We start from the raw sequence: 27,831 nt of genomic DNA, 5'->3' as shown, positions 1-27,831 counted from the left end.
AGGGGGTGGGGTGCATTCCAACTCAGCTGTCTCAATCAATTCCAGCAGCACCTGAGATGTTTCAGTCTGCATTTTTCTGCGAGAGGACATTGAATGTGAACACCCATGGCCCCTCATTCGAATAAGAACTACCTTCCTTTAGCAGTGTTGAATCCACAATGCAGGAATGTGACTGAGGAAAAGAGCACTTTCTTAAAAAAAATGCACCACAAAAGCACCTTGATGAATATCTGGTTTTGAATTCATTAATGAAAAGCAGACCTTTGTGTCTTTATTGGCTCCACATGACCTGGAAAGGCTTCCCTACAAATGTACTGCTTGTATAATACAAACAGATACTATTTGTATAATAGTGGTTTTGCATTTGTCTCAGAAATGTGGAAGAACCTTCTTCTAGTATACCCACACCTCAAGGACTGCAGCAGTTCAAGAAGGCAGCTCACCACCACCTTCTCAAGGGCAATCAGAGATGGACAATTAAATGTTTGCTCAGCCTGCAAAGCCCACATCCGTTGAATGAATATATTAAAGAAAAAAATTCCACCAGAGAATAGGGATGAGGCGGTATAGTGGGGCTCAGTCGTTGAAGGAAACCAGTGGTTTGATGTGATTTGTCATGGTTGGATCTTCACCTTCATCCCTTTTCATTGCCCTCCCAGGCTCCTTGCTGCTCTTCTCCTTGATTTATCCTGTTGAATGGTGAGGTCATAGACATTGCAGCTCACTGTTATCGACAATAAGATAGGTTGTATTCCATGGCTCCCTCTTTCAGAATCGCAATGATCAGCTTGAAGATGTGCCTCAATGGTAATTGTAAATTGATGTCCAGCAGCAAGTGCTGGTGGAGCTACATCATCAAACAGGCAGTTTGTCTATGAACAACAATCCAGACACTGACTCGTCCTACCCTTCTGCTTTGCCACAGCACAGCACTGCACCTCCCTGGAGAACTGGAGCACATAAGTGTTGTTCTTACAGCAGCATCTGCAACAACCTCAACCTTCGGCAAATGAAATCCCTTTCTGTTCGTGCGTGCTGCTGGTTCACGTGGAGTCTTTGACTCCTTGCATCTGGGGAAGCTTACGACTGTCAACTCAGCATGGCAGCTGTCGTACATGAAAACATGATATAATTATTTGTCCCTCAGAATGTAACGTCAGTGAGTTCTTTAATTAGAGACTACATGGTTGACTGGCCAATGCTTGTACATTAATTGCTGCAGTTGGGAATAATCCAGAGGCAAGCAGATTAGAGTCTTGTGACTTTGTAGGCCACAGGTGATGCAGAGGCACTTTTCAGGTGGCTAAAACAGACCCCACACATGGATAGTAATGCTAAATGAAAGCTTCCTGAGAATGACTCTGTTGCAATAATTAGTTTAAATTTACTAGAAACTTTTCCCTAATTACTTTTTTAAACCTTCTATGACTGATGTAGTTTTTAAAGAGTGGGACAAATTAGGTAGTACTGGTTTTCAAGATCTGTTTGTTGGAGGAAATCTTTCTTTGTTTGAACAATTGTCTACCAAGTATAATTTACCAAAAACTTTTTTAGATATTTACAAATTAGAGATTTTCTTCAATCTCAATTACTTTCTTTTCCTTTGTGTCCCGATAAGAATTTATTAGATGTAATTTTTAAGTTGGAACCCTTTTAGGATGGCTCAATATCTAATACTTATGACAGATTATTATTAGGTATGAGTAAGGTGCCACAAGATAAAATTAAAAACGCTTGGGAACAAGATTTGCAGATGTCAATTTCCGAGGAAACTTGGAATGAAATTTTCAAGTTGGTTAATACTTCATCATTATGTGCTCGTCACTCTCTCCTTCAATTTAAAGTGGTCCATAAAGCTCACTTGTCTAAACTATCCCATTTTTATTCTGATATATGCAATAACGGAGTGGCTTCCTTAATTCACATGTTTTGGACTTGTCTGAGTCTTAAAAAATATTGGACAGAGGTCTTTCATACTTTTTTTGTACTTTTTAAAATAAATTTTAAACTTAATCCTTTGACTGCACTATTTGGGATTGTTGGAGAAAAAGATATAACTTTGAAGGCTTCTGATTTACATATTCTGGCTTTTATTTCTCTTATAGCCAGGAGAGCAGTATTGCTTAAATGGGAGGAAGCTACTCCACCTACGCATGTTCAATGGTTACGGGATATTATGTCATACTTGAATCTAGAGAAGATTCACTGTTCAGTTTTTGAATCTAACCTAGACTTTCAAACCTTGTGGGGACCCTTTTTGAATTATTTTCAAAATCTCTGATTTGGGGACTAAAATGCAGATATTGGCTGACACTGTTACGTTTTTTAAGGTTTTTCCTTGCTGTTTCTTCTATCTAGCAGCTTTGGGTTTTGGTAGTGGGAGTAGATTTTTTTTGTATAAAAAATTTCGATTTTTTCTTTCCTTATTAACTAACTACTATATGTGACTATTGATTTAGAGTATTGTAATCCTAAGTATGACTTAATACAATGTATTCAGTAGTATTTTTACTTTCTCTTTTGATGCATGTACTCTGTATTTTTTTCATGGATTTAATAAAGATATTGTAGAGAGAGAAATTTACTAGAAACTGCGCGCACGTACACACACACACACACACACACACACACAAAAATGGATGGGTTTCACTAGCTTTGACATTTTGTAGCAAGCTTCCGAGCTGAAAGGCCTCCATCCTGTCGGTCTGCTTGTGTCCACATTTAAGATCTGCAAGTCATCCAGGAAACTTGTCCTTCATGGTTTTCTGGCTTCAACAGGACCTTGCTACACACTTATCTTGGGTGAAATCTGAACCATAATTTTTTGATCTTGCTTCTGTTCCAGTTTCTCCTGTATGAACTAGATAATATCACATTGAATACAGAACATTCAGCCCAATGGTCTATACAGGAGTTTATGTTGCATTGGATCCTCCAATGCAACCAATTTCACTTTGTAATTGTTTCCAACCAGTAACCCCCTGCCCCCCCTAGCTGTTGTATTTACTCAGCTTCACCTTAAATGCATTTAAATTATTTGCTGGAACTACACCTGGTGATGACATGTTTTGCATTCTAACCAATCAATTAAGAGTTTACCTGAATTCTTTATTGGATTTTATGAGTGACTATTTTATACGAATGGGCTTTACCTTGGTCTTTGTGTAAGTGGAAATTTTCTACATCTACCCTACCAAATCCAGTCGTAAAATTAAAAGCCTTGATTCACCTCTCAGTTTTGTTTTCCAGAGAAAATTCATCTCCATTTGTCCAATCTTTCCTCCTAAGCTTATGCTTTCAGACTTGGTATTATCCTTGCACATATTTTGCATCTTCTCCAGTGTCTCTCGATAATGAGAATATATTACTCCTCTGCTTTACCTTCTATCTAGCAGTCAGCCCCAGTGCTTGCTTTGCTTCTCATAGTCTTATAAGCCATCATGTATTAATATTATATCTTAGCACCTCTGGATCTCTTCGCCACAAGAATGCTCATTATCCAGTATGTGGGCTCTTTGTTCTTCTTATCAAGATGTACCAGCTTAGCTGTATCTGTATTGGAATTCTTTTGTTAGCATGGTATTGCAGCATCTGCTTTCATTGTCAGAGGTGCATGCAGGTAGCAGAAGTTGTTGGTGCCTCAAAAAAGCAATTAACCCTTGAGCAAAGAACCCAGGAAAACCCCAGGTCCTATTTTTAAATATCTGTTTCTCAGATTCCTGGGCAAGACATGGACTTGTTGGCTGTTTTATGTGTCCCATTAAAGTCAAAACCGGGGCTCAAATGTTTTTGTTGGTAGTTGCCAATGAGATTTCAAGATTAGAGGGAAGCTGTTTCGTAAGGTTTGGAAATATTTTGCAAATTAATCATGCAACACTCAGCAGAGTTGCTAATTTTCTCTTCAATCCCTTCCCATCCCACTTGAAACAATAACAATCTTTTTGCTTTTCTATTTCTGATATTTGTTCTCCATTTATTTGATATTTGTTCTCCATTTATATTTAAGTGCAATCAGGATCAATGCATTCAGAGAACTAAATTTGTTTTACAGGCTGCAGCCATACCACTTTTACAGAATGAGTCAAGTCCAACCAGTGAAGAGCCTCCTCTACCTGGGAAGATGACAGTTTCTCCTCCATGTACCACATTGGTTCTTGGGCAGCCAACACCTCCACCATCTACTTCAAACCTTGCAGCAGAAACCATATTAACAGATACGGTGCCACTGAAGGAAAAATGTGAAGGTCACCACTTTCTTACGCCAGAAGAGGCTCCATCACCTCCAGGAATGCTTACCCCAGGTACTCCTCTTACTCATAGCCACACAATGCACGTCCTGAACGCAGTCACCCAGGATTCAATGCACGAGGATTCAGTTCGAGGCCTTGTCAAGCTTAGTTCAGTTTGACCCATTCTAACTTCCCAAATTCCAGATGTTGCTGTAAACACCAAAAGTCGTATCAGGAAATGGCATCATTTTTTCGGCACAGAACTGAAACAACAGACGACCACTTCTATCTCGATTACAGAGAATATGTGCCGCAGTGTGAAGAGGAGCCATTCTGAGTCACTTAGACTAGGAAGCAGCATTTAATGGACAATCCTTTGTCAATGGGGCCATAGCAAAAGACAATTCAACTGCACTCAGATACTGTACAAGTGTTATTTCTATTGTGCTGTACTTTGGAGATGTTGCACAGTTGAGATCAGTCGGAAAGATCAATGAAGTATCAGGCTGCTGAAATAGGAGAACACTGAGTAAATCAATTGCTAAACAGTATGAATCATCTATATCATCAAAATATGAGTATCTCATCTCTTGCGTGGGTGATCCGGCATAAGTAATTAATGAGGTGTTCTGACAAAGCTTGTTTAGACTGTAATCTAAGTCATTATTCCACATTGTAAACAAGTGTTAAAGAACCTGTGTAAAAAAAAATTGTTTTCCAAAGAATACAAACAAGGGCAAAGGAAAGCAGAGAAGTGAAAAATCCTATTATCCTTCACTGTATTCATTTTTTTTGGGTTAGAAAGACCAAGAATATTAAGGGCCACTAATGACTTATCATTTATCTCTTTTTTATGTACAGTGTTTGAAAAGAAGCTGTGTTGTGCCATGTCACCATTTAAAACGGGTGATATTTATTTCCTGTGTTTATTAATAAATTGATGACACTTTTATTCTTTAAATTGATGTACTTGGCAATTGTGTACAATGGAGTTCCTGTCTTCAGCTAGAATGCACATTCCTACTCAACTTTGACACACAGATTTTCCCACAATTTTTTTTTTAATATTTATCTGTTTGTTTATAAGAGTACTTGACTGAAAGTGATTCAGCCAGCTTGGAAATAGCTGACAAGTTTGTCCCACTTCCCTGCTCTTTCTCCTTTGCCTAGCAGGTGTTCCTTTTCAGGTGTTTACCTAACTGCATTTTGAAAGCTCCCATTGAAGTCTGCTCCTACCACCTGTTCAAGGAGTGCATGGAGATCATAATAACTTGGTGTGTAAAAGGAAATTCTCTTCAAATCTCTCCTGATCATTTTGCCAATCATGTGAAGTTTGTGTTGCTTGGTTACAGCCCCTCTTCAAAATGAAAACATTTTCTCTTTATTTACTCCATCAAAATGTTAAATTCCGCTGCTAATTTCTCCAAAAGGAACAATGCTAGCTCTACTGGACTTTACACAATTATTGTCCCTTATCCTAGGTGCCATTCTGGTGCATTTCCACAGTATCTTCTCCAAGGCTTTAACATGTTTTCTAAACTGCACTGACTACTATATGACAAACTAATCCACATGAGACATTAGAAATAATTTATACTGCTTTGGTACAACTTCAAAAAGCTGCAGTTATTGCAAATCTGAAATAAAAGCAAAGTGCAGGAAATGCTCAGAAGGTCAGGCAGCTTCACTGGAGGTCATCGACTTGAAACGTGAACTTTTTTTTTCCACTAATGCTGCCTGACTTGATTATTACCAGCATTTACTGTTTCTATTTTTAGCATAACCTCTCTGCGCTTGTAATTAGTGGCTCTATTTACAAAACACAGAATCCCTTGGACTTGTTTTAAGGCTGCTTAACTTGCCCTATCATATCCAAAATTTCTACTTTCCTTGGCCCATTTTATATGGATTTTCCTTATCTAGTCAGAACACATTAGTTCATAGCTCTCTGCATTAAATTTCCTCTGACATTTCTTTACATTTCATTAGTCTGTTTTATCTTCATTGTTTATTACACTGATAAATTCCATGTTACCTGCAAGATACCTTGCTTCCCAAACATGGTCTTACTGAAACATGCTCTGCTTGTCCCATCTTCATTTGCCAGAATTAGATCATTGCATTATCTTTACTCACTGAGTTGGAAACAACTGCTGAGGAAAATGTTACTCCATGCATTTTTGGAATTCTTCCACTCTTTGCCCTTATTATTATTTTTCACTTGTTAGAGTAATCTGAAACCTTTACCACCTCCACCCCCCATCCCTCCATTATTACTATTGTTTTTCCATTCTCATGAAATTTTATTATACCTTTACATCTTCCTTTCCCTCCCAATAGTTGGTGATCTGTATTATATAACTAGAAAGTTAACACTTTTTTTCTCCTTAATTGCAACTAAATGGGTTGTCTTTTAACCATCAAGCATACCATCCCTATCCAAGTTTTTAACTGTAGCATTCATCAAAATTGCTAGACCAACTCCATTTTCCTTTTCTCTTCACCCTTGTTTTCTTTGAGCTTACTACATTTAAAATGGTAAGTAATTGGGAAATCTTTCACCTACTTATCATTTTAAGATCATCACCTATACAATTGAAGGTATATTCGGCAGACAAATAATGGAAAGTGTGAAGAAAGTTTCTTTTCCTCTAGGAGATATTCAGTTCAGCTCTAAAGATGAATGTGTCATGGTGAGAATGAATCTAGAGTTGAAACTTTATACTGTACTTATTTTATAAAATATAAAGTTTATTTTATGATTGTGTCAAAGGAGGACAATGGGTTATTTTATAGGAAATGGGGGGGGGGGGTGGTGGTGGAAATAAAATGACATGTTCTCAGTAGAACATGCAGCAGGCTCTTTTGTTAAGAGCCTTTTATTTTAAACAATCAAAGCAGAAACTATTTGCAGATGTACCAGAGGACCCAAATTCAACTTTTCAACATAATCTAGGCTGTTTTAACTTTAGTTAAAGATAAAAAGATGAAGAGTATGCAATTGGAAGTCCAGCAACATTTAAGGATAACTAATGTAACTGTCATCTTTCCATAATATATTGTTAAAGGAACTATCAGTTGAAAAGTATCAGTTTAACCAATTGTATTCTCTCATTATCAGTATTCTTCAATTGTCCCTCATTACTACTTCATGCAAAAGCTATTGAACGATGTCACAAAAATATCAAGTCTAATTTTGCATGTATTAAATTATCACATCAAAGCTAGTTCAGTTGTTGAAATATGCCCATTGCCTCAATTATATTTTCTCTTTGGGTTGTATCCACGGAGAGAATTTATTTGTTGTACTGCATGATGGTTCACAGTTAATGGTTACAGAAATGTCACTGTTGGTGGTTAGCAGTGAGAGCAATTAAATGTGATAACATCAGCATCTATAGGCCATCTCCTGATTACAAACGCCTGATTTATTGACGCCTGTACATACGAGTTCCCGTAATATTACTAAATGCAAAAGTCTGACATACGTACATGTTAATCCCTACAAATGGCAGAATTAGTTTCCTTTTTTTTAGTAATTGTTCTTTCTGATCAGGCTTTTGTCTTTATGATGCCATTCATTACAATACTGTGGAGGTATGGTTACCATATTGTGATTTTTGTGTATTTTCCAACTTATGGACAAAATCAACTTATGGATGTCTGTAAAAATGGTACCTGTTCATTACCCAGGGACAGCCAGTATATATATGGTGACAACACACAGTTCTACTGCATCATCGGCCTTGACCACTCCACCAATTGTGTTTCCAGATTGTTATCTGATCTGGAATGAGACAAAATTTCCTCTAATTAAACAGGGTGAAGACTGAAATCGTTGTTCTGACTCACCCCTATGCTCAGTGACTTACATTGGTTTCTGGTCCATCAACATCTTGATTTTAAATCTGACAACAATATGAGCAAATGCCTCCCAATCTCAGTGACCTTTGCCAGTCACACTATCCTTAGAGCTCTGCATTCCTTCAATTATGTCTTCCTGTGTATCTCCCAATTTCTTTGTTCACCATTGAAGACCATGCTTTTAAGCAGACAAAGTCCTAATTGCTGGAGGTTTCCCATCTTAAGGTCTTCTCTTAAAACCTAACTCTGGTCAAGGCTCTGATTATCTATCTTTGTCTTTCTTTTTAGCTTAATTTAATCTTTGTCTGATGACATTCCCCATAAAGCCTATTTTTTCTTAATATTAAAAAAAACATGATCTAAACACAGTGTTTTTAATGATTAAAAGTAATTTATTATTATTATAGACAAAATAAATAAAACAATTATAGGATAGGGAGATGTTTTGCCTGGTTGGTCTTTGACTGTGCTGTTCTTGAACAAGCAATCACTCTCCACCTGACCTTCAACTTGAGATAAGAGATAACCTCTTTCCATACCCTCCCTCCCTGCCCCCTTCCTTCCCAGGCACAACCTGCCCACAACCATCATCCTTCACCCCTCTTGAGTCTCTATATCTACATCTCTTTCAGCACTGAAGGTTTCTCATTATGGAAGACAAAGTAAACCTGTAATTGTCCATATATCCCGAATGCAGGTGCCATTTTCATTTTTGTGGAGGACCTCATCAAAAGAGGAGGCTTCTTTTCCCCCACAAGGTGGCAGGAAGATCTTCAGACAAGCTGTGTGGTTAGCAACTCAAGCACAATAGCACAGACCTGGTGGTAATATTGCAGTTGTTTATTGACCATTGTTGGATTGCTCAGGTCTGATCTTGCATCACTCTGCATAATCCCACATCACCTACAGTCCCAGCACTAATGACCCTTCTTTGCCAATGCCAGAAGCACCTAATACCACCGCAGCACACATCACTTAATCTTTTGCTTCTAATACAATATTACTATTTATTTGACTTGCTTTTATTGACTCATCTCTACCTTTCTGTGGCATTTCCAACATACCAACACATTCTGTCTGGACATTTGTATCCTTAAAGCATCTTGTCAAGACAATAGTTAATAATTACCTAACATGGGGAAAAAGAGCAGTCAATAAAGAGCAGGCAAAAACAAGGAGAGTAGGGATCCACATATGTACTATCCCTGTTGCAGGAAAGCATTGTGCAAATCATAGGAATGAATCAGGACAGGAAGAGGGTGAGGCTGCAGGACACGGTCTGAAGAATTTTTGGCCATTTTACATTCCGTTTCTTCTGAATGAGGGCTCATCCAAGAATGCAAAAATTAGAAGCAGTCAGTCTTGCAGTCCTTTGAGTTTGCTTTGTCATCCAATGAGATTATGGCTGAATTTGTATCTTCTTCAGTTTCCTATATAATCAAAATTGGTATCCAAAAATCTATCAATCATGGTCTTGAATGTGTTCAACGACCAAGAACCCACAGCCCACCTAGGTATAGAATTCCTACAATTGTTGAAAATGAAACAAAACTGTAGATGCTGGAAGTCTTACATCATCTTCTCACGTTATCCATCCTCTGAACAGCCACTCATTGTTTCCACATTCTCAACATTAAATGCAAATTGTCCTTCTCTACTCTGATGTGAAATAAATGCAGAGCAACCAAGGGACAAGAAACAAGAGGAGGACGGTACTAATTAAGTCATGGCATCATTCAGCCTTACTTCTTGTTGGCATCTGCTTCGAGACTGATACATTGTGTTCTTTACCAAAACTGGTCACAGCTTGGATCACTAGTCCATTATTGATGAATACTTTAATTATCCCTCTCTTATTTCACTCCAGCTGAATACGTTGGCAGGAACCCCTGGTGGAAATTCACTCTTTTACAAACAATAGTATTTCATTTAATTAAAACTGGTATCCCTTTTCCATCCTTGTATTTCCAGAATGTCTTACCTCCAGAAATATTGAGTGTCTAATCTCCCATTTGTTGAACCCGGTCTCTGCTATTGCAACCAGAAAATATTCCCACGTGAGTAACAGAACCTGATGTTTATCAACTTGTTAACCAAACTGTGCATTCGCATACATACATAACAAACCCAATTAAGGACTCCTTGCATTTTCTGTGATCACACCTTCCTACCCCCAAAATTCTGTGTGAACTTTGTTTCCACTTTTTAGATCTGGAACTAGAGCCTGGTGCTAATCCCCTGCTGAGTTAATTGATACCATGTTCCACAGTATTACTTAAACTAGGCTTTAGGATGTTGCTCCCAGTTCTGTTTAGGTATTACTCTCACACTAAACAGATTCCTCCTGCACCATTATCCCAGGAATTGCTCATGCACCATTTGTCTTAATCCACTATGGCCTCCTATTTTTGAGTAGTTCAGGGGATAATCCAGTGTTTACTATCATAGATGTCCTGCTTTTCAGCTTCTTGGCAGATTAAAATAAATGGTGCATGAGCAATTCATGGAATAACGGTGCAGGAGAAATCTGTTTAGTGTGATAGTAACACCTAAACAGAACTGGGAGCAATATCCTAAAGCCTAGGTTAAGCAATGCTGTGCAACATGGTATTAACTCAGCAGGGGATTGGCACCAGGCTCTAGTTCTAGTGTCTTAAAGTCTGCATACAGGGTCACCCTGTTCTGCTCAAAGCTGTTGTGATTTCAGACTCTTCCTCTTTCCTCTGAAGTATGTTCCACAGCTGTGATCACTACCTCAACCCCACTATATAACTGTAAGAGTTCCTCATATTTGTGGCTGAGGGCTTTCCATCTGCACCTGCTTCATCAATGGCTTTCCCTCCATTATAATGTAATATGAGAGCAGGTTCCAATATTGCAAAATGAAGCAGCTATTATCTCAAAGTAGAAAGATCTGGGCACCTATCTAATCACCTATCCTTACCATTCATCAGCAGTTACTCATCCCCCACTATCAATAATAGCCTGAAGATCATCATTGACCAGAAACTCAACTCGACCAGCACTATTAAGAGTAGGATCGAGGCTAAACATCCTGTGCCTAGTGTTTGCAGCAGACACAGGGCACAAACCAAACTGTACATGTGACTAATAAAGAAATCTTACCTGAATATAGCTTCAACAATAACTCAAAACCACCCAGGATCACAAGACAAAGGAGCAGAAGTAGGCCATTCGGCCCATCGAGTCTGCTCCATAAGCTAAACTAAAACTATCCTTATCTAGCCCCATTTCCGGCCTTATCCCCATATCGCTTGATACCTTGACTAATTAGATACCTATCAATCTCCTCCTTAAATGCCCCCAGTGATTGGGCCTCCACAGCTGTATGTGGCAAAGAATTCCATAAATTCACTACCCTCTGGCTAAAGAAATTTCTCCTCATTTCTGTTTTAAATGGGTACCCTCTAATTTTAAGACTGTGTCCTCTAGTCCTGGACTCACCCACCAAGGGAAATATCTTAGCCACATCTACTCTGTCCAGTCCTTCCAACATTCTAAATGTTTCTATAAGGTGCCCTCTCATTCTTCTGCACTCCAGTGAGTACAGTCCAAGAGCCGAGAGACACTCATCATATGTAAGCCCTTTCATTGCAGAAATCATCCTCATAAATCTTTTTTGAACCATCTCCAACATCAGTACATCCTTCCTAAGATAAGGGGCCCAAAACTGCACACAGTATTCCAAATGAGGCCTCACCAGTGCCCCGTAGAATCTCACCAACACTTCCTTACTTTTATATGCTATACCTCTCGAAATGAATGCCAACATAGCATTCGCTTTTTTATACCACCGATCCAACCTGGTGGTTAACCTTTAGGGTATCCTGCACGAGGACCCCCAAGTCCCTTTGCACTTCTGTACTTTGAATTTTCTCCCCATCTAGATAATAATCTGCCCGTTTATTTCTTCTTCCAAAGTGTACAACGGCACATTTCTCAACATTGAATCTCATCTGCCATTTCTTTGCCCATACTCCTAAACTATCTAAGTCTCTCTGCAACCTTCCTGTTTCTTCAATACTCCCTACTCCTCTACCTATCTTGGTGTCATCTGCAAACTTAGCCACAAAACCATTTACTCCATACTCCAAATCATTGATGTACAATGCAAAAAGAAGCAGCCCCAACACCTACCCCTGCAGAACACCACTGGTAGCCCACTTGGTGAGCGAACCATTTACCACCCTAATCATTTATAACCTATATTGCTGGTGCACTGCATCTGCAGAACACACCCTGTACTAAATACACTGCAACAACTTGCCAGTGCTTCTTCAATGGCATCTCCCAAACTTCAAATTTCTGTCACCTGGAAGGCCAAGTGAAACAGGTGCTGAGGAACCAGCATGTTCCCCTCGAAAATTCACACACCTTCCTGGCCTGGAAGCCACTCTTCATTGTCACTGAATCTAAATTCTAGCATGCTGTCCCTAACAGCTCCACAGGAATATCTTCACCAAACTGACTGCAGCAGTTCAAAGTTGCAGCTCACCACCATTTGCACAAGGAAATAAATACTAGCCTTGTCAGAAACCCCCACATCCTATAAATGAATTTAAAAATATCCCTCCCCCTGGTATATGGATATCATGTTCCACTCACATTGGAACATGACTCACCATTCTCAGTCTCTAGTTTGGCTATTTGTTTCATGGATCCTAGATGTTAGGAAGAGGTCATCCTTTAGCCAGAGGGCATTCAGAAGTGTTAAGTATGCAACAACTCAAAATGCAGGAAGGAGCAACCAAGGGAGAAGTGCCTTTTGGTACTGAACATAGGAGTGTCATCATTCTGAGATGTTCAATACCGAAAGGCACTTCTCCATTGGTTGCTCCTTCCTGCATTTTGAGTTGTTGCATACTTAACAGTTCTGAATGCCCTCTGGCTAAAGGATGACCTCTTCCTAACGTCTAGAATCCATGAAACAAATAGCCACCCCTGTACTCTGCTGTATCCAGCCGAAGTTCAAAACCTTTCAGCATAAGTCAAGCAGCTGAAAACCCTTCCTGCGCACAAGGACCTCCAGGAGATGACCTGCAATTCCCACATGATAGAGAAATTACAGGCTATGGATTGCAGTTGTCCTATCATTCTAATATTAAATTTACTATTTATATAATAACTTAATTACATATAAACAATTTTAACATACTAAATTGCATCATCATTTTTCTATTCAGTCCTTAAGGCCGTTCACTTATCTTTTTGTTCTTGATTTGCCATTGACATCCATTCTACGTTTTCTTCTCTAACCTTGGACTGTTAATTTCTCAATCATTTATCTTTCATTACTCAATCAGTTGTTTGCCTTATTCACTTAGGTCCCAGATACCTGGTTTCTCATGGTGCAATCATATAAGTAAGCACGTTCATACTTTCTCTCACCTAAACATGTTGAAGTCTAGAGGAGCAAGATCTAACTATCATGAGAGGCACTACTACAGTAAAACCTGGGTCATTATTTCAAAGCTGTCACAAACAAAAAAAGATTGCTGGACTCATTTTGGCTTGCTTCCCCAAAACTATGTGGAAAGTTAAGCGTCCACAATTCAGATTTATTAGGCAGTTTGTTTTGGCACCATTTCTGCTGCGGGTAACAATGGTTGCCACATTGGTGAGGCTATTAGTTTTGCACATCAGCGAGTCTGAATCCAAAGCCAATTGTGACCCTTAATCACGTGTGGGTGAACATACATCCAGCAGCAGGTAGCAAACCCGTGTTACTGAAGGGCATCCTCCCTCGGTGAGCCAACTCTCCCCTCACAGAATATTCTCACCATGATTTGGCACGCCCCCAACATCCCAAGACCACGCAAATCCAAAAGACCACTCCCACCACTGGCTCCCTCCATCCCGGGACGCTTCAGCCTTCCGTAACCCCCACCAGTCAGACGGTCCCAACCTTCACTGATCTGCTGCCTCACTCCCGACCGCCCCACTTTGCTGCAGCTCCTCAAGCACCCTCCCCCCCCCCCCCCCAGCCACCGACCCCACGGCTGTCGTCGACCTTCCCGCTCCACGGCCCGGGGGGGGGGGGGGGCGGCTGGTGGAACAATGATGTGGTGGGGCTGCCCGATCCTGGGGCCTCTTTTAATATCCGCCCCTTGTTTTTGTTTCGGGTGTGCGAGCTGTGTTCTTTTACCAGAACAGAAGTGGTGGATGTGGGAGGCGGCGGCGGCGGCGCGCATCCTCCGGAGCCGCGCCGAGCTGAGCTGAGCCGAGCCGAGCCGAGCCTGCTGGAGTTTGGCATGTGTGGAAATTGTGTAGGAAGTTGTGTAAATCGGAGGTTGCTCGGGTCAAAGGCCACCGGTGTTTGGTGATGTATTAAAACTTTGTCCGGCTGGCCCGGGAAGACTAAAAGTGCGGCGGTGGCGGCGGCGAGGGAAGTGAAACCAAGCGCAAAGATCAAGGCGGCACGATGGCGACGAAGGTGAGGCCGGGGGTCGGGCGGGGGACACACGCCGGGGGTGGTGGGGGTGTTGTCTCGGCTCCGGTCCGCCGGCCCGGGCGGCCGAGTCCTGCCCCAGGCCTCCCTCGACCACCCCCCCATTCGGGAATGTTCTTCCCGCTCGGGATGAGGGAAGCGGCAGCAGGCGATTATTAGTCATTTTCAGTGTCGGGCTGGAAGTGGCGCCGGCGGAGGAGGTGGGCTCTCTTCCACCGAGCGGATGATCCGGGAGGGTAACCGGGGAGTCGGGGTTGATTTCAGTTCAGGCCCTGTTTAAACGCGCACACGGAGAGTCCCTGTGAAGTCGGGGCTGGCGGCGGAGCTGCGTGAAATGAAGCCGGGTGTGTCTGGAAAATAAATCCTGGGATGGGCTGAAACAGTGGCTTCAGAATCCACTCGTTTTGCTGCCCTGGAGTCTGTCTGAAAATGTGGAGGAGTTTTCACATGACTTGCTTTTTAAAAAAAACATAATGACTCATGCTTCTGAACTGACAAAAAACTGGATCATGACTTTTTGTAGTTTTGATTTGCGTGTGTTTAGGTGTGGTGTTCACTACCCAACGTTGGTACAGGCATTTTCTTGTCAATAATGTTATTATACTCTTAAACTGCTTCAAAGTCCAAAGCCTGTGGTATTTAGCCACAAATCTCATCTAAATTGGCTCACTGGCTCAGATTTTGTGAATAGCAAAGGGAGGAAGCAAGTTGTTTATCTGAAAGAAAGCTGACCACAAAGTCTAATTTCTATTAATTGCTTTAAGCTTTAAATCTGGCATTGTCACCTCTGTTGTCTAGCAGGCAATGTCATCAAGGAAGTTAAAAGCTTGGGTCATAATGAATTTTATGATCACTTTGCAGAAAGCACATTGCCAAGTAATTTGTTTTACTGATGGTTTTGGTTACAGGTGTTAACTAAGACAAAAATAAGAACTTCATTGTTTCTATTCAATTTCTGCAGGGAGATTTATGCTACTCATCTGCCAAGAGGCCCGATATGGTCTTGGTCTAATCTTTCATTCAAAAGACAGTCCTTGTGACGATGCAGCACAGAGTGTAATCATGTGTGTTTGTGACTCTGTAGTTAGACTTGTACCCATAACCTTAAACAATGAGATTGCAACCACCTGAGCCATGGCTTACAAGTAACAATAAGTAAATGTTGGGGCAGGTTTAAAAATAACCTATTTCATAAACCCTTAAATTAATAAAACCTACTCCATAAATTTAAGATCTGCAGAACTTTTATAGGCAACTCCTCCACTGAAACAAAAACAATTTTCATACATGGACAGAAAATATACACTTGATTTTGTATATGACTGTAGATCTGAGTTGCAGATTAAGTTTGATATCGGCTAACAACCTGAGTGTTGAAATACTCTTTTCCTTCAGAATAAAAATGTGTTTTCCCTTGATGCAAAGTACAGAGTGTGGTCAGGCTTTTTTTTATTAACTCTTTGGATTCTTTGGGATTTTCTGAATCTGTAGCTGCAGCTATAAAGGGGAGCTGGAAGTAGAAATTGGACAGCTAGAGAGTAGTCGAGAACAGATTAGCTAGTAACATAACAGTACCCATGAGTTGTCTTGTGAATGGTAGAAGTGCGGACCAGTTAAAAACAGAAAATCATGTCTACTTGAGGAAGCAGGATCATGGTTCAGGGACAGAATGGTCACCATTTATTTTCATGCTACATTAAATCTTCTGTAGAAAATAGAACAAAAATAAAGAGTTGTTACTTGAGAGGCTAGCAATGATTAGCGACAGAGTCACCTGGTGTGGATGTGATGCAGCTTCAGCTGCTGATGGAAGCTCTGGCAACAATATTCTAAAACTTATTAGCTGTAGACTTGGTGGTAGGGGATTAGAGATTTGCAAATATTATATTGCTGCTTAAAAAGGAGGTGGGGAAGTATTGAACCTGCCAGATATAATTCAGAATACCTGACATAAATGGTTGAGAAACCCTTTTGGAGATGCTAACCCAAAACACAATCAGCTCTTAGAAAGATATAGGTCAATAAATGCAAATCAGCACATATTTGTAAAAGCAAATCGTATATGACTAAGTTTACTGAATTCTTTGAAGTAATGGAAGGTTGATCACGTGTCAGTGTTGATTATGTGCATATATAGTGTTTTCTAAACTCATTTGAGGAAGTACCTCACTTTAGCCTTTTCAGCAAAATTGGAGCCCACGGGGTTAAAAGGGATAAGTGACTGCAATGTACAGAATTGGCAAAAAGGATAGTGGTATTAATGGTTGGTTTTCATGCTGGACAGTAAGTGTTATAGAAGTAGTAGAGAGGAACCTCTCTCATTCTGGATGGAGCAAGGATAGAGTTCCAAAGGCTCTCACCTTCCACCCCATCAGCCTCCGCATTCAATCCATCACCCTTTCTAGAACCTTCAATCAGATTACACTGTCTTCCCTTCTCCTCCCCTTTCAGTTTTTCTCTTCACAAATCCCTGGTCTTCTGTCTCTACCAACCATTCCCTTTGCAGTACATTTCCATGCTGCTGCAGGTGATACAACATGTCTCCTTTTACTTCCCACTCCTTCCAGGTGAAGCAGTGATTCATTTGGGCTTCTTCCAATCTAGTGTACTACGTACGGTATTCACAATGCGGCCTCCTCTCCATTGGAGAAACAAAATGCAGATCGGATGATCACATTGTAGTACACCTGGATTCAGTCTGCAGGGTTGACCCTGAGTTTCTTGTCGACTGTTGTTTAACTATTCCATCCCACTCCCACTCCCACTCTGACCTATCAGTCTGTGGACTCCTGCATAGGCTTGATGTAAGCTTGAGGAACTGCATCTCATCCTCCATCTGGGCATGTTGCAGTCTTCTACACTCAATATTGAATTGCTTTTCTATGTCTGCATCAGAGCAGGCCAGGTCATCTATCTGTGATATTAGTTCAGTTTTTCCTCTCCAATTTGGCAGAGCCTGGCATGTCTTGCAGCCCTGCCTTTCAAATCTTTTCATTCCTTTAGCTGCATTCTCACTCTCTGTTGGCCCTCATTTCATAGCTTGTATAAATAAAGGACCAGATTCTGTCTCTCGAGCTACCCCTATTAACCCCTCGACCAGTTGACCTGCTTTACAGCTTATCCCCAAGGCAATCCTGGTCTTGCACCATCATAGAGATTCCCCTTCTTGTATCTATCCCTCCCTAACTTATTTTCCAGTTTTGACAAATTTTTTTGTATGGCAGTTGTCAACTGTAAATTATTCTTTCGTGTTGTTAAGTGGCAAAAGAATCTCAGTGGAGGTGTGGGTACTTGAGAGAGAATAAGTTGCAGAGCAACTGGAGAATAAGGAGTGTATGTAGTGGAGTTGCTTTGTTAAGGGATTGTATAGCTGCTTCCTGTGAAGTAATGAATGAGGTTTCCCAAGTCACTTAAAGGATGTGGAAATGGATCTTTAGCTTGGTGGAGAGATGAGCTTGGTGTTGTTCTCCTTAGCAGAACAGATAAAAAGGAATTTTATCATGCAAATTAAGTTAAATTAAGTTGGTTTATTATTGTCACATGTATTGAGGTACAGTGAAAAACTTTGTTTTGCACACCATTTGCACACCATGCCGTGGGTGGCACGGTAACGTAGCGGTTAGCGCAACGCTATAACAGCACCAGCGATCGGGGTTCGATTTCCGTCGCTGTCTGTAAGGAATTTGTACATTCTCCTGTGTCTGCGTGGGTTTCCTCCGGGTGCTCCAGTTTCCTCCCACGTTGCAAAGACGTACGGGTAGGTTAATTTGAGTTTAAAATGGGTGGCGCGGACTCGTTGGGCCAGAAGGCCTGTTACCACACTGTAAATAAAAATAAAAAAAATGTAATTCAAGCAGTTCAATCCATTAAACAGTGCCTTAAGGTAGTACCAGGTAAAACGATAACAGAATGCAGAATCAAGTGTTACAGTTGCACAGTAAGTGCAGTGCAGGTAGACAGTAAGGTGCAAGGTCATAATGAGGTAGATTGTGAGGTCAAGAGTCCATCTTACCATACTAGGGAACCATTCAATAGTCTTATAACAGCGGGATAAGAGCTGTCCTTGAGGCCTGGTGGTTCATGCTTTCGGGCTTTTGTATCTTCTTCCTGATGGGAGGGGGTAGTAGAGAGGGGTAGGTGGGGTCTTTGGCTGCCTTATGAAGGCAGCGAGAAGTGTAGACAGAGTGCATGGGTTCCATGATGTGCTGAGCTGTGTCTGCAACTCTGCAGTTTCTTGAGAAGTTGGGCAGAGCAGGTTACTATACCAAGCCATGATGCATCTGGATAGGATACTTTCTATGGTGCATCTATAAAAATTGATGAGGATAACAGGGACGTGCCAAATTTCTTTAGCCTTCTGAGGAAGTACAGGCGCTGGTGAGCTTTCTTGGCCACAGCGTCTACGTGGTTGGACCAGGATGGGTTATTGGTGATGTTCACTCCTGGGAACTTGAAGCTCTCAACTTCAGCATTTAAATAGGAGAATGTACACCACCCCCCTTCTTGAAGTCAGTGACTAACTCTTTTGTTTTGCTGGCATTGAGGGAAAGGTTGTTGTCATGACACCATGTCACTAGGCTCTCCATTTCCTACCTGAACTCTGACTCATCATTATTTGGGATTCTGTCCACTATGGTGATGTCATCTGCAAACTTATAGATGGAGTTAGAGCAGAATCTGCCCACGCAGTCATGAGGGTATAGGGAGTAATGTAGGGGGCTAAGGATGCAGCCTTATGGGGCACCAGTGTTGAGGATAATCATGGAGCAGGTGTTGAGAACACTCATTTTGGTCTGTTGGTCAGGAAGTCAAGGATCCAGTTGCAAAGGGAGGTGTTGAGTCCCAGGTCTAGGAGTTTGGAGATCAGTTTGCTTGGAATTTAAGAATCCAAGATGAGATGAGATTGTTTTTGAATATTGAACTGTGAAGTGGAATGCAAAGCAGAAGCTGGTGGTTGACACACATTCAATAATTAATTTCATAAAGGAATTGAATAAATAGTTGAATAAAGAGAAAAAAGTGTTGTGGGGAACAAGCAGAGGAGCGAGACTGCATACTTCTTTTTTCAAAGAGTTCACTGTTGGTGCAGTGGGCCAAATGACTGCCTCAGCGATTCCTCATTCTATGAATATTTGTTATTTTAATCTGGCCAAAAGGTCAGTTGAAACTATGCTAAAGGAAGTGGCCTTTTTCTGCTGTGATATTTAAGTACAAAAATAATTTTTATTTGGAGAGGGAGGGAAGTCCTGGCCATGACACATCTTTACATTAAAGATTTTTATCCTGTGTTCTGTGATGAGGAAATGGTCACAACTTTACAAAGTATGCAACCTCTTCTGCATTATCTGCTTGTAACCTTTATACCTTTGATATAGTAGAAATGTGACCTGTTAGTTTTATGGGAAGGCACATCTACTCCAATATATTTTGGCTTAGTACGAGTATTCTCATTGCTCGATCAGTAAATCGTACATAGATTTGGTCGTTGTAACAATAGCAAAATCGCCAGTTCAATGCCATTGTTACACCATGAAAGTGACAGCAACTTCTGAAGCACACATTTGCAGTTAACCATTGAAACCCAGCTATTGCCAATAATTTCCTCCTCCACAGAGAACTGTTTTGCAACTCTCTCCAGTAATGATTGATCAGACAAGAAATTAAGCTATTTAGGCACCATTTTCACTGAAAGATACCCTGATAATGTTATATTGTGCGAAAGCTTTTAATGTTAAAGCTATAATTGCTGTTCAGCAGGTTCTATTGCTAACAATTTATTTATAATGTGTGTATTTCCTTTTAAATCCATTGTCTTTTGAATTTTTTTAAAAAATATGTTCACAATTTTAACTTAAGCTTGGGTGTAGACCCCAAGCATTATTTTGTAATCTGTAAAATTCTATCTTCTAACATGAGTTTAGGAAGTGTGCTTTTTACTTCCTGTTTTAAATCTGTAAGTACAGGTAGTCCCTGAGTTGCACAGGAGTTCCATTCTTGAGAACTATCCATGAGCTTATTTTTTTTCCGTTAAGTTAGAAACATCCGTTTTCTATAGTCACCCATGTCATTATCTCTCTGCAAACACTTCCTATAATTTCATTTCATCAAATAATTACTCTAACATAGTCCATAATTAAATTAATGGGATTTGTACTGCATCCATTTGTTAATAAATACCACAAAACATTTTGCTCGTTATATCATCTGGAAAAATTCTTGAAAAATTTATGGGAGAATTTGTGTAAAGTTAGATTTCTGTAGTTGAAGTTTTCCATAATCTGCGAAGTCCTTGTATTATTCAATGTGCTTGGCTGGCTGATCTGATTTATTGTTGAACATTGGAGATTCCTTCGAACCGATACCAGACAAAACCAACTTCGGTCCACACCTCATCAAGAACTATAGATCTTTGTGGGTATCTGTCTTAGATTGCTTCCAGGGGCCTGAATTCTGACTGCAAAATAAAAGGTCTTTTGCTTTGCGCTTTAATCTAGAGACTTCAGCATATAATTCATGCTAATACTTCAACACTGTTACATTTTTTATTAAGATATGAAATCATGGCCCTATCTGCTCCTCAAATGAATGTAAATTGTCTTGCAGTCAATCAATAGGAGTTCTGTTCTCCGATATCTTTCCATCAACCAATACACCAAAAACACATAATCTAATCATTATTTCAGTGTGGTTTTTGGGTCATTATTGTGTGCAAGTTTACTGCTATTTTTCTGCCAATGCAATGTTGACTTCAGTTAAGAGTAGTTATTTGGCTGTAATGCATTTTGGTTTAAATATTGGCTGTTTTAAGTAAATGTCTCCTGTATTCATTCTCATAATTTTTAATGTACCTGGACATTGGGACTAGCTCTGGGCAGGATGCTGTTGTGGGGCTGCTTTTAAATTAATTTCGTAAGGAGAGAAGAATTAAGATGAAGAAGAGAGTACATGGGTGACCATTAGAGACAAATGATATTAGAATAAACGGTCCTTCAGAAGTGGGAGGAATCATTTTGAAAGAAATATAGTGCAGATTAAAAGTGAATTTTATGTGCATGTATGCAAGTTTAGAGCAAAACAAATAAGATGGTGAGCCATAGGCAAATGTTGCTAATGGGCTTATTATTATGATCCTCGATAGTGTTGCATTCCTGAAAAAGGATTATATTTGATTCATTTATGGGTTGAATCCATTTGCTTTTGTTGGGGTGAGGAGCTGTCATACTGCATCTTACCTGCTATAGACTTTAGTAAGAAGGTGACGGGGAAATATTAATCAAGAAGTAAGAATCATACTAGTGACACTAAAAGCATTTGTCAAGAAAATGCTAGAATCCTTTATTAAGGACTTGGAAAATTTGTATCATTTTAAATCCTCAATTATGGCACAGAAGACGAAAGGAAGGTAAAGAACAAGGGATGATTTCAGTCCATTGAATTCTGGATTGTTGGTTATGAAGTGAAAATTATGCTTGACAAACATTAATTTTCAAGATATAACAAGCAGGGTAGATGAGCAACTGGTGTATGTTGTATAATTGGATTTTTAAAAACTGCTGCATAAAGGGTTGTTCTATCAAACAAGGGATTATGCTTTGGAATGAAAAGAGGATTGGTCAAAGGGCAAATACACTGAGAATAGTTGAGCAGGCTACTTTCATGTTGGCAGTCTTTAACAGATACCAAGGGTGGAAAAAAATCAATATTGCAACCTCTGCTTTTATATTCTCTATTTATGACTTGGATATACTCTTAACGTACCTTCATTTAAATTTGCTGATGAAACAAAGTGAGTGGCAGGTTAAAGAAATGGGCAAGAAGGTGCAGGTGAGTTAGAGTATGCTTGAAAATGTAAGCTTTTTGTTAGGAAGAATAACAAAACAGTGTAATTTTTAAATGGTGAAAATTTTGTAAGCAAGAGAACAGTAAAACAACTGATATATTGACCATGATTTCCAATTCGTTAGAAAACCAAAATTTTGAAGCCTTGCCACATTCAGGGACCATGTGGCCTACTCCTCCTCACATTGATAGGAGTATATTGCAGGCAATTTTCAGAAAATTAAAAAGAATAAATTAATGAAAATATGAGCTCTAATTATCCTGAAGTAGTCTGAGGAGAAGGATGAGTTGGGACAGAGAAAGTAGCAAGGAGAAGCAGGAATTGCTGATATGTGGACAGTTTTATTGATGAGCATGCTTCCAGTCTGATGATGAAGTCAGAATGCTGGGTTTGATTCTGGGGAATGAATTTGGGGTAAGTGCATCACATTCCTTTGGAAGATTATAAGAGGAATTACGATCATAACATTGTTAAATTTAGGCAAGGAGTGAGAAAAGGCAAGTGACAGAGGTGAAAATAGTTCATTCGGATCATTACTATCCAGTTGGTCTACTTTCAGCCATCAGAGAAGTGATGGAAGCTGCATCAACAATGCACTTACTGTGTCCAGTTTGTGCTTTGCCCGGGCCACTTGGCTCCAGACCTCTTCACACCCTTGGTCCAAACATGAATCTCCAGACCTCTTCACACCCTTGGTCCACTTGACATCATGGCAGTAATTGACTGAGTGTCTGAGTGTGGCATCAAGATGACCTGGTAAGAGCAAAGCCAATAGGCATCAAAGGGGAAAGCAATCCAGTTGTTGGACTTGTACCTCACACAAAGGAAGATGGTTGTGCTTGTCTGAGGTCAATCATCCCAGTCCCAGAATGTCACTGCAGGAGTTCCTCAGAGCAGTGCCCTCAACCCAGCCATCTTCAGCTGCTTTTTCAATTACCTTCCTTCTTTCCTAAGGTCAGAAATGGGAATGTTTGCTGATGGTTATGCAGTGTTGAATTCTATTTATGAATCCATGGAAAATGAAGCACACAAGCCTCCCTCCAGCAAGACCTAAACAACGTTCAGACATGGTCTGATAAATGCCAAGTAACGTGTACTACTAGAGTGCCAGTCAAGGACCATCTGCAATGAAAGAGAGTATAACCATCTACCCTGACATTCAAAGGCATTACAATCATTAAATTCCCATCATTGACATCTTGGAGGTCACCACTGAACTGAAGTTCAGCTGGACCAGCTGCATAAATACCATGGGTACAAGTACAGATCCAAGGTTTGCCATGCCATGCCATGTGGTTCACCTCCTGAGACCTCAGAGCCTTTTGATCATTTGTAAGGCACAAGTCAGGAGTGTGTTGGAATGCTGTCCACTTGCCTAATGAGTGTGGCTCCAATAAGTCATAATAAGCTGGACATCATCCAGGACAAATTAGCCCTCTTGATTGGCACCCTATCAATCCTGCTAAACATCCATTCCTTCCAGCACTGGCATACTGTGACTTTTGTGTGTTCCATCTACAAAGTGCACTGCAGGAATTCACCCAGGCTACTCCAACAGCACTTCCTAAACCTCTACCTACAAGAAGGTCTGCAATAGCCGGTGTATGAAAACAAGAGCGCCTGCAGATTCCCTTCCAAGATGCAACCCATCCAAACTTGGAAGAATATCAGTAGTCCTTCATTGTTGCTGGATCTAAATCCTGGAAGTTCCTACTCATAGCATTGTGGAAATGCCTTCATCAGAGGAACTCTTAAACAGTTCAAGAAAGTGGCTCACCACCACTTTCTCAATTGTGTTTAGGAATGGCCAATAAATGCTGACCTTGCCAGTCATACCCAGATTCTGTAAATGATTTTTTTTGAAAAAAGGACAAATTTTGGTGAGCTGAAAGGATATCATTCCCAGTTGGATTCAAAGTATAGCCATTTCAAACTGTGCTTGAGCAATATGGGGCCTTTTAGGGTGAACATAGTTTTGTTATTTAACAACACACAAAATGCTGGTGGAACTCAGCAGGTCAGGCAGCATCTATGGAGAGAAATAAACAGTTGACATTTTGGGTTGAGATCCTTCATCAGGGTTGGAAAAGAAGAGGGCAGAAGCCAGAATAAGCAGGTTGGGGGAGGAGTACATCCAGGCAGATGATAGGTGAGTCCAGGTGAGGGGGGAGGGGGGAGAAGTAAGAAGCTGAGAGGTGACAGGTAGAAGAGGCAAAAGGCTGAAGGAGAAGGAATCTGGTAGGAGAGGGCAGTGAGCCATGGAACAAAGGGAAGGAGGTGGGAATGGATAGGCAGGTCATGAAGGTGGGGGAATGAGGGAAGTCAAAGGAGAAGAAAAAAAAGAGAGAGTGGGGTAGAAGAGGGGACGGTTTACCGGAAGTTGGAGGAATTGATTTTGAGGCCATCAGGTTGGAGACTACCAAGGTGAAATATGAGATATTGTTCCTCTAACCTACATCAGACCTCAACGTAGCAGTAGAGGAGGCCATGGATAGATGTGTCAGTATGGGAGTGGGATGTGGAATTGAAGTGGATGGCCACCGGGAGATCCTTGCTTTTGTGGTGGACGGAACAAAGGTGCTTGACGAAGCGGTCACCCAATCTACATCGGGTCTCACCGTTGTAGAGGAGGCCACACCAGATGCAATAAATGGAAAAATGTCTGGCTACAGTTATTTAGGGCTTTGAGATCTCTCCTGGAGTATTGTATGCTGTTTTGATTTCGTTACCCAAGAAAGATTACGCTCGACTCAGAGGGAGTGCAGCAAAGACTGATTAGACTGATTATAGCCAAGGTGGGACTGTTGTATGAACAGATTTCGGTTAATTAGGTCTGTATTCACTTGAGTTCAAAAGAATGAAACAGGATCTCGCTGAAATATGCAAAACTTTGACACGGTCTATCAGGTTGAATGCAGGGAGAAAGTTTCCCCTTGGTTGATGGAGGGGCAGGTCTAAAACCAGTGAACACAGTCTGTAGGATACAGGATAAGACTTGGGATGGAGATGAGAAGAAATTTATTCAGAGATGATGAACTTGTGGAATTCTCTACCTCCTGACAACCGTGGATGCCCAGTTGCTGAACATATTTAAGAAGGAGATAGATTTCAAAGCACAAGCAGTCAGTGCAGTTTGTCACTTCGAAAGGCATCATTGATCCTCATTGATCCCCAGTAAAACTGAAATCATGAATACTGCAAATGGTTGAATTCTGCCTTGGTATCAAGGGCAGTTTTTATAGATATATGAACGAAGGCTGTATTGAAGTTTGGAATGTGGTGGGGTGTTGAAACTAAAACACTAAACTATGGGCATCTGCACCATTTGTTTGCACAGTTTATTTCTTCAGTGCAGGCTGATGAGATAGGTCCGTGGGGTATTTTTGTTTTTCTGTGGACAGGAAATCAGCATTGTCAGATTGGTACAAATTTTGCAGCTTTACTGTGACAAATCCTCCAGAGGAGTGGCAGTTCTGCAGCATTAGATCTTAAGCATTACTTGACATGTTGTTGAATTGTATAGTTAGCATGAGTGGATATCGAACTGAAGGTTGGGTATGTTCCACAATGCTTGCTCATTTCTTTATATCATGTAAGGTGAATTAGATTGCCTGAAATCTGTCATCTGTGGGGACCTCAGAGTATGAGAGGATCACTTACTGGGCACCCCTGATGATAAATAATAACAAGTACTTCTGACTTGCTTTTCACCCTGATCCTGGGCTCAGGCTTGGAAACAGGGTGTTCATGGAGGTTCTGCCAACAAATAGTTTCTTATATGTCCAACACCATTTATGACAAAACTGCGGCAGGACTGAAGTGTTTTGATCTTGATGTATAGGTCGTATGATTCTATATGTTAGTCTAGTATGTGCAGTTTTGTTCTATCACCAGTGTGGCATCCTATTTTCAAAAGTGCCTGGTTCTGTTCTTGGCATGAACTACACCCAGGGTGGCATGGTGGTGCTGCAGTTATTGCTGCTGCCTCTGTCCTATGGAGCTGGGGTTGATCCTCACCTTGGATAGTGTCTGTGTGGAATTTGCATAATCTTCCTGTGAGTTCCTGCTGGCTGCTTGGGTTTCCTCCCACACCCCAGAAACTGGCTACTGAAAATTACCACTTAGTGTATGTAAGTCACAATAAGAAACAGAAGGAAGTTGATGGGAATGTGAGAGAATAAGTTGTTGGACAGTAGGGGAAAAGATAAGAGGAATGTAAGTGATCGGATTGCCCTGCTGGGAACTGGTTTGGATCCAATAGTTTGAATGGCCTCGCTCTGTTCTGTAATAAGTAAGTGTGATTTTTTTTCTTCTTTTGAGGAGTGAGTAATACCAGATCATGAATTTGCACATAGATTTGGAATTCTGTTCTGTTCCTGAAGCCCACCTTTGAGCTTCAAATCACAGTTAATTCATTTCACATGTTCTTGTCATGTGATACAGTGGGAAGTATCTTCAATGCGAAAATAGGGCTTGGTTTTAGGAATGATTGTGTGGTGTTCACTCTTACTAATGTTGTAATGAACAGATGTCTTCAATCCACCAGTCACAAAGTTAAGGTTTGGGCCTTATCTTCTGGTTTAAAGTATATTCCAATACTTGAACTGGCCTTATTTAATATGTGGATTCTTTAATAATACACTCTGAAGTTGAATGCTATTTGTCATATGAAAAAGGAATATTTACTGCTAACAAGCTGAGTCCATCTCTAATGATTCAGGAGCCATTATGGAATATTCCACTTGGCTGTGGATATCAGCTTTCTTGAAATGTAATTCTCTGATCTAAACTCTGAATTGTTCTTGCACCTGAGCCCAAAAAGGAACAGCAGATGTGACTTTGCTTGCATCTGTTAATCAATTCATTAAGTTGAAAGATGGTTATAAACAAAGGATTTCATTTGGTGATAGGAACCTTGCGCAAACACGCTTGTGTAGCAACAATCAAGCAACCTTCTAGGTTTTATTCAATTTATTCCTGTTTCATTAGAGGTAATGGGGATTTGGTTGGAGTAACAGACTTGAATTTTAGTCATTTAAGGAAACAAAAAACCTTCATGTTCTGTTCATTTTCACACACAGTCTTTAGCAATATTCTTTCTGTTAGCTTGACGATTGTTTGCAAAGGATAATTTGGTGACTTTATTGTCTAAGATAAAAGCTTTTAAGGTGGAAATAGTTTATAATTTGACATTCACTAAGGTAAGAATTGTAGAGCACAAAACAATCTATAATTTTTATGATTTATGGTGACAACACTGGCAGAGGGAACTGAAAATTGCCCTTGTGCTGACAGATAACGTTTGCAGGGAACATGGACTCATAGGTGGTGCAGTTAGTTGAGCTGCTGCCTTAACTCCAGTGACTCAGATTCAATCCTCCAATGCTTTCTGCTTGGACATTGCATGTTCTCTCGGTGACTGCTTGGGT

The 27,831-nt window shown here is 40.5% G+C and overlaps 2 protein-coding genes across 2 annotated transcripts in view; both read left to right on the top strand.

The window, feature by feature from the left end:
* The window catches only part of LOC127568805 (palmitoyltransferase ZDHHC14-like), a 111,704-nt gene extending 106,514 nt beyond the window's left edge, over window positions 1-5,190 (top strand). Inside the window, 1 exon segment of the mRNA XM_052012986.1 lies at window positions 4,052-5,190. Within this exon segment, the coding sequence (XP_051868946.1) occupies window positions 4,052-4,408 (357 nt within the window). The 3' untranslated portion in view covers window positions 4,409-5,190.
* Window positions 5,191-14,006: 8,816 nt separating this feature from the next.
* snx9b (sorting nexin 9b) overlaps window positions 14,007-27,831 on the top strand; it is a 71,691-nt gene continuing 57,866 nt past the window's right edge. The window contains exon 1 of the mRNA XM_052012985.1: window positions 14,007-14,547. Within this exon, the coding sequence (XP_051868945.1) occupies window positions 14,536-14,547 (12 nt within the window). The 5' untranslated portion in view covers window positions 14,007-14,535. The remainder of the gene's footprint in view (window positions 14,548-27,831) is intronic.

Source organism: Pristis pectinata, chromosome 3 (genome assembly GCF_009764475.1).
Source record: "Pristis pectinata isolate sPriPec2 chromosome 3, sPriPec2.1.pri, whole genome shotgun sequence".
NCBI lineage: Eukaryota > Metazoa > Chordata > Chondrichthyes > Rhinopristiformes > Pristidae > Pristis > Pristis pectinata.
The sequence above is the reverse complement of the archived record's forward strand: the minus strand, read 5'-3'. Positions and strand labels throughout refer to the sequence as shown.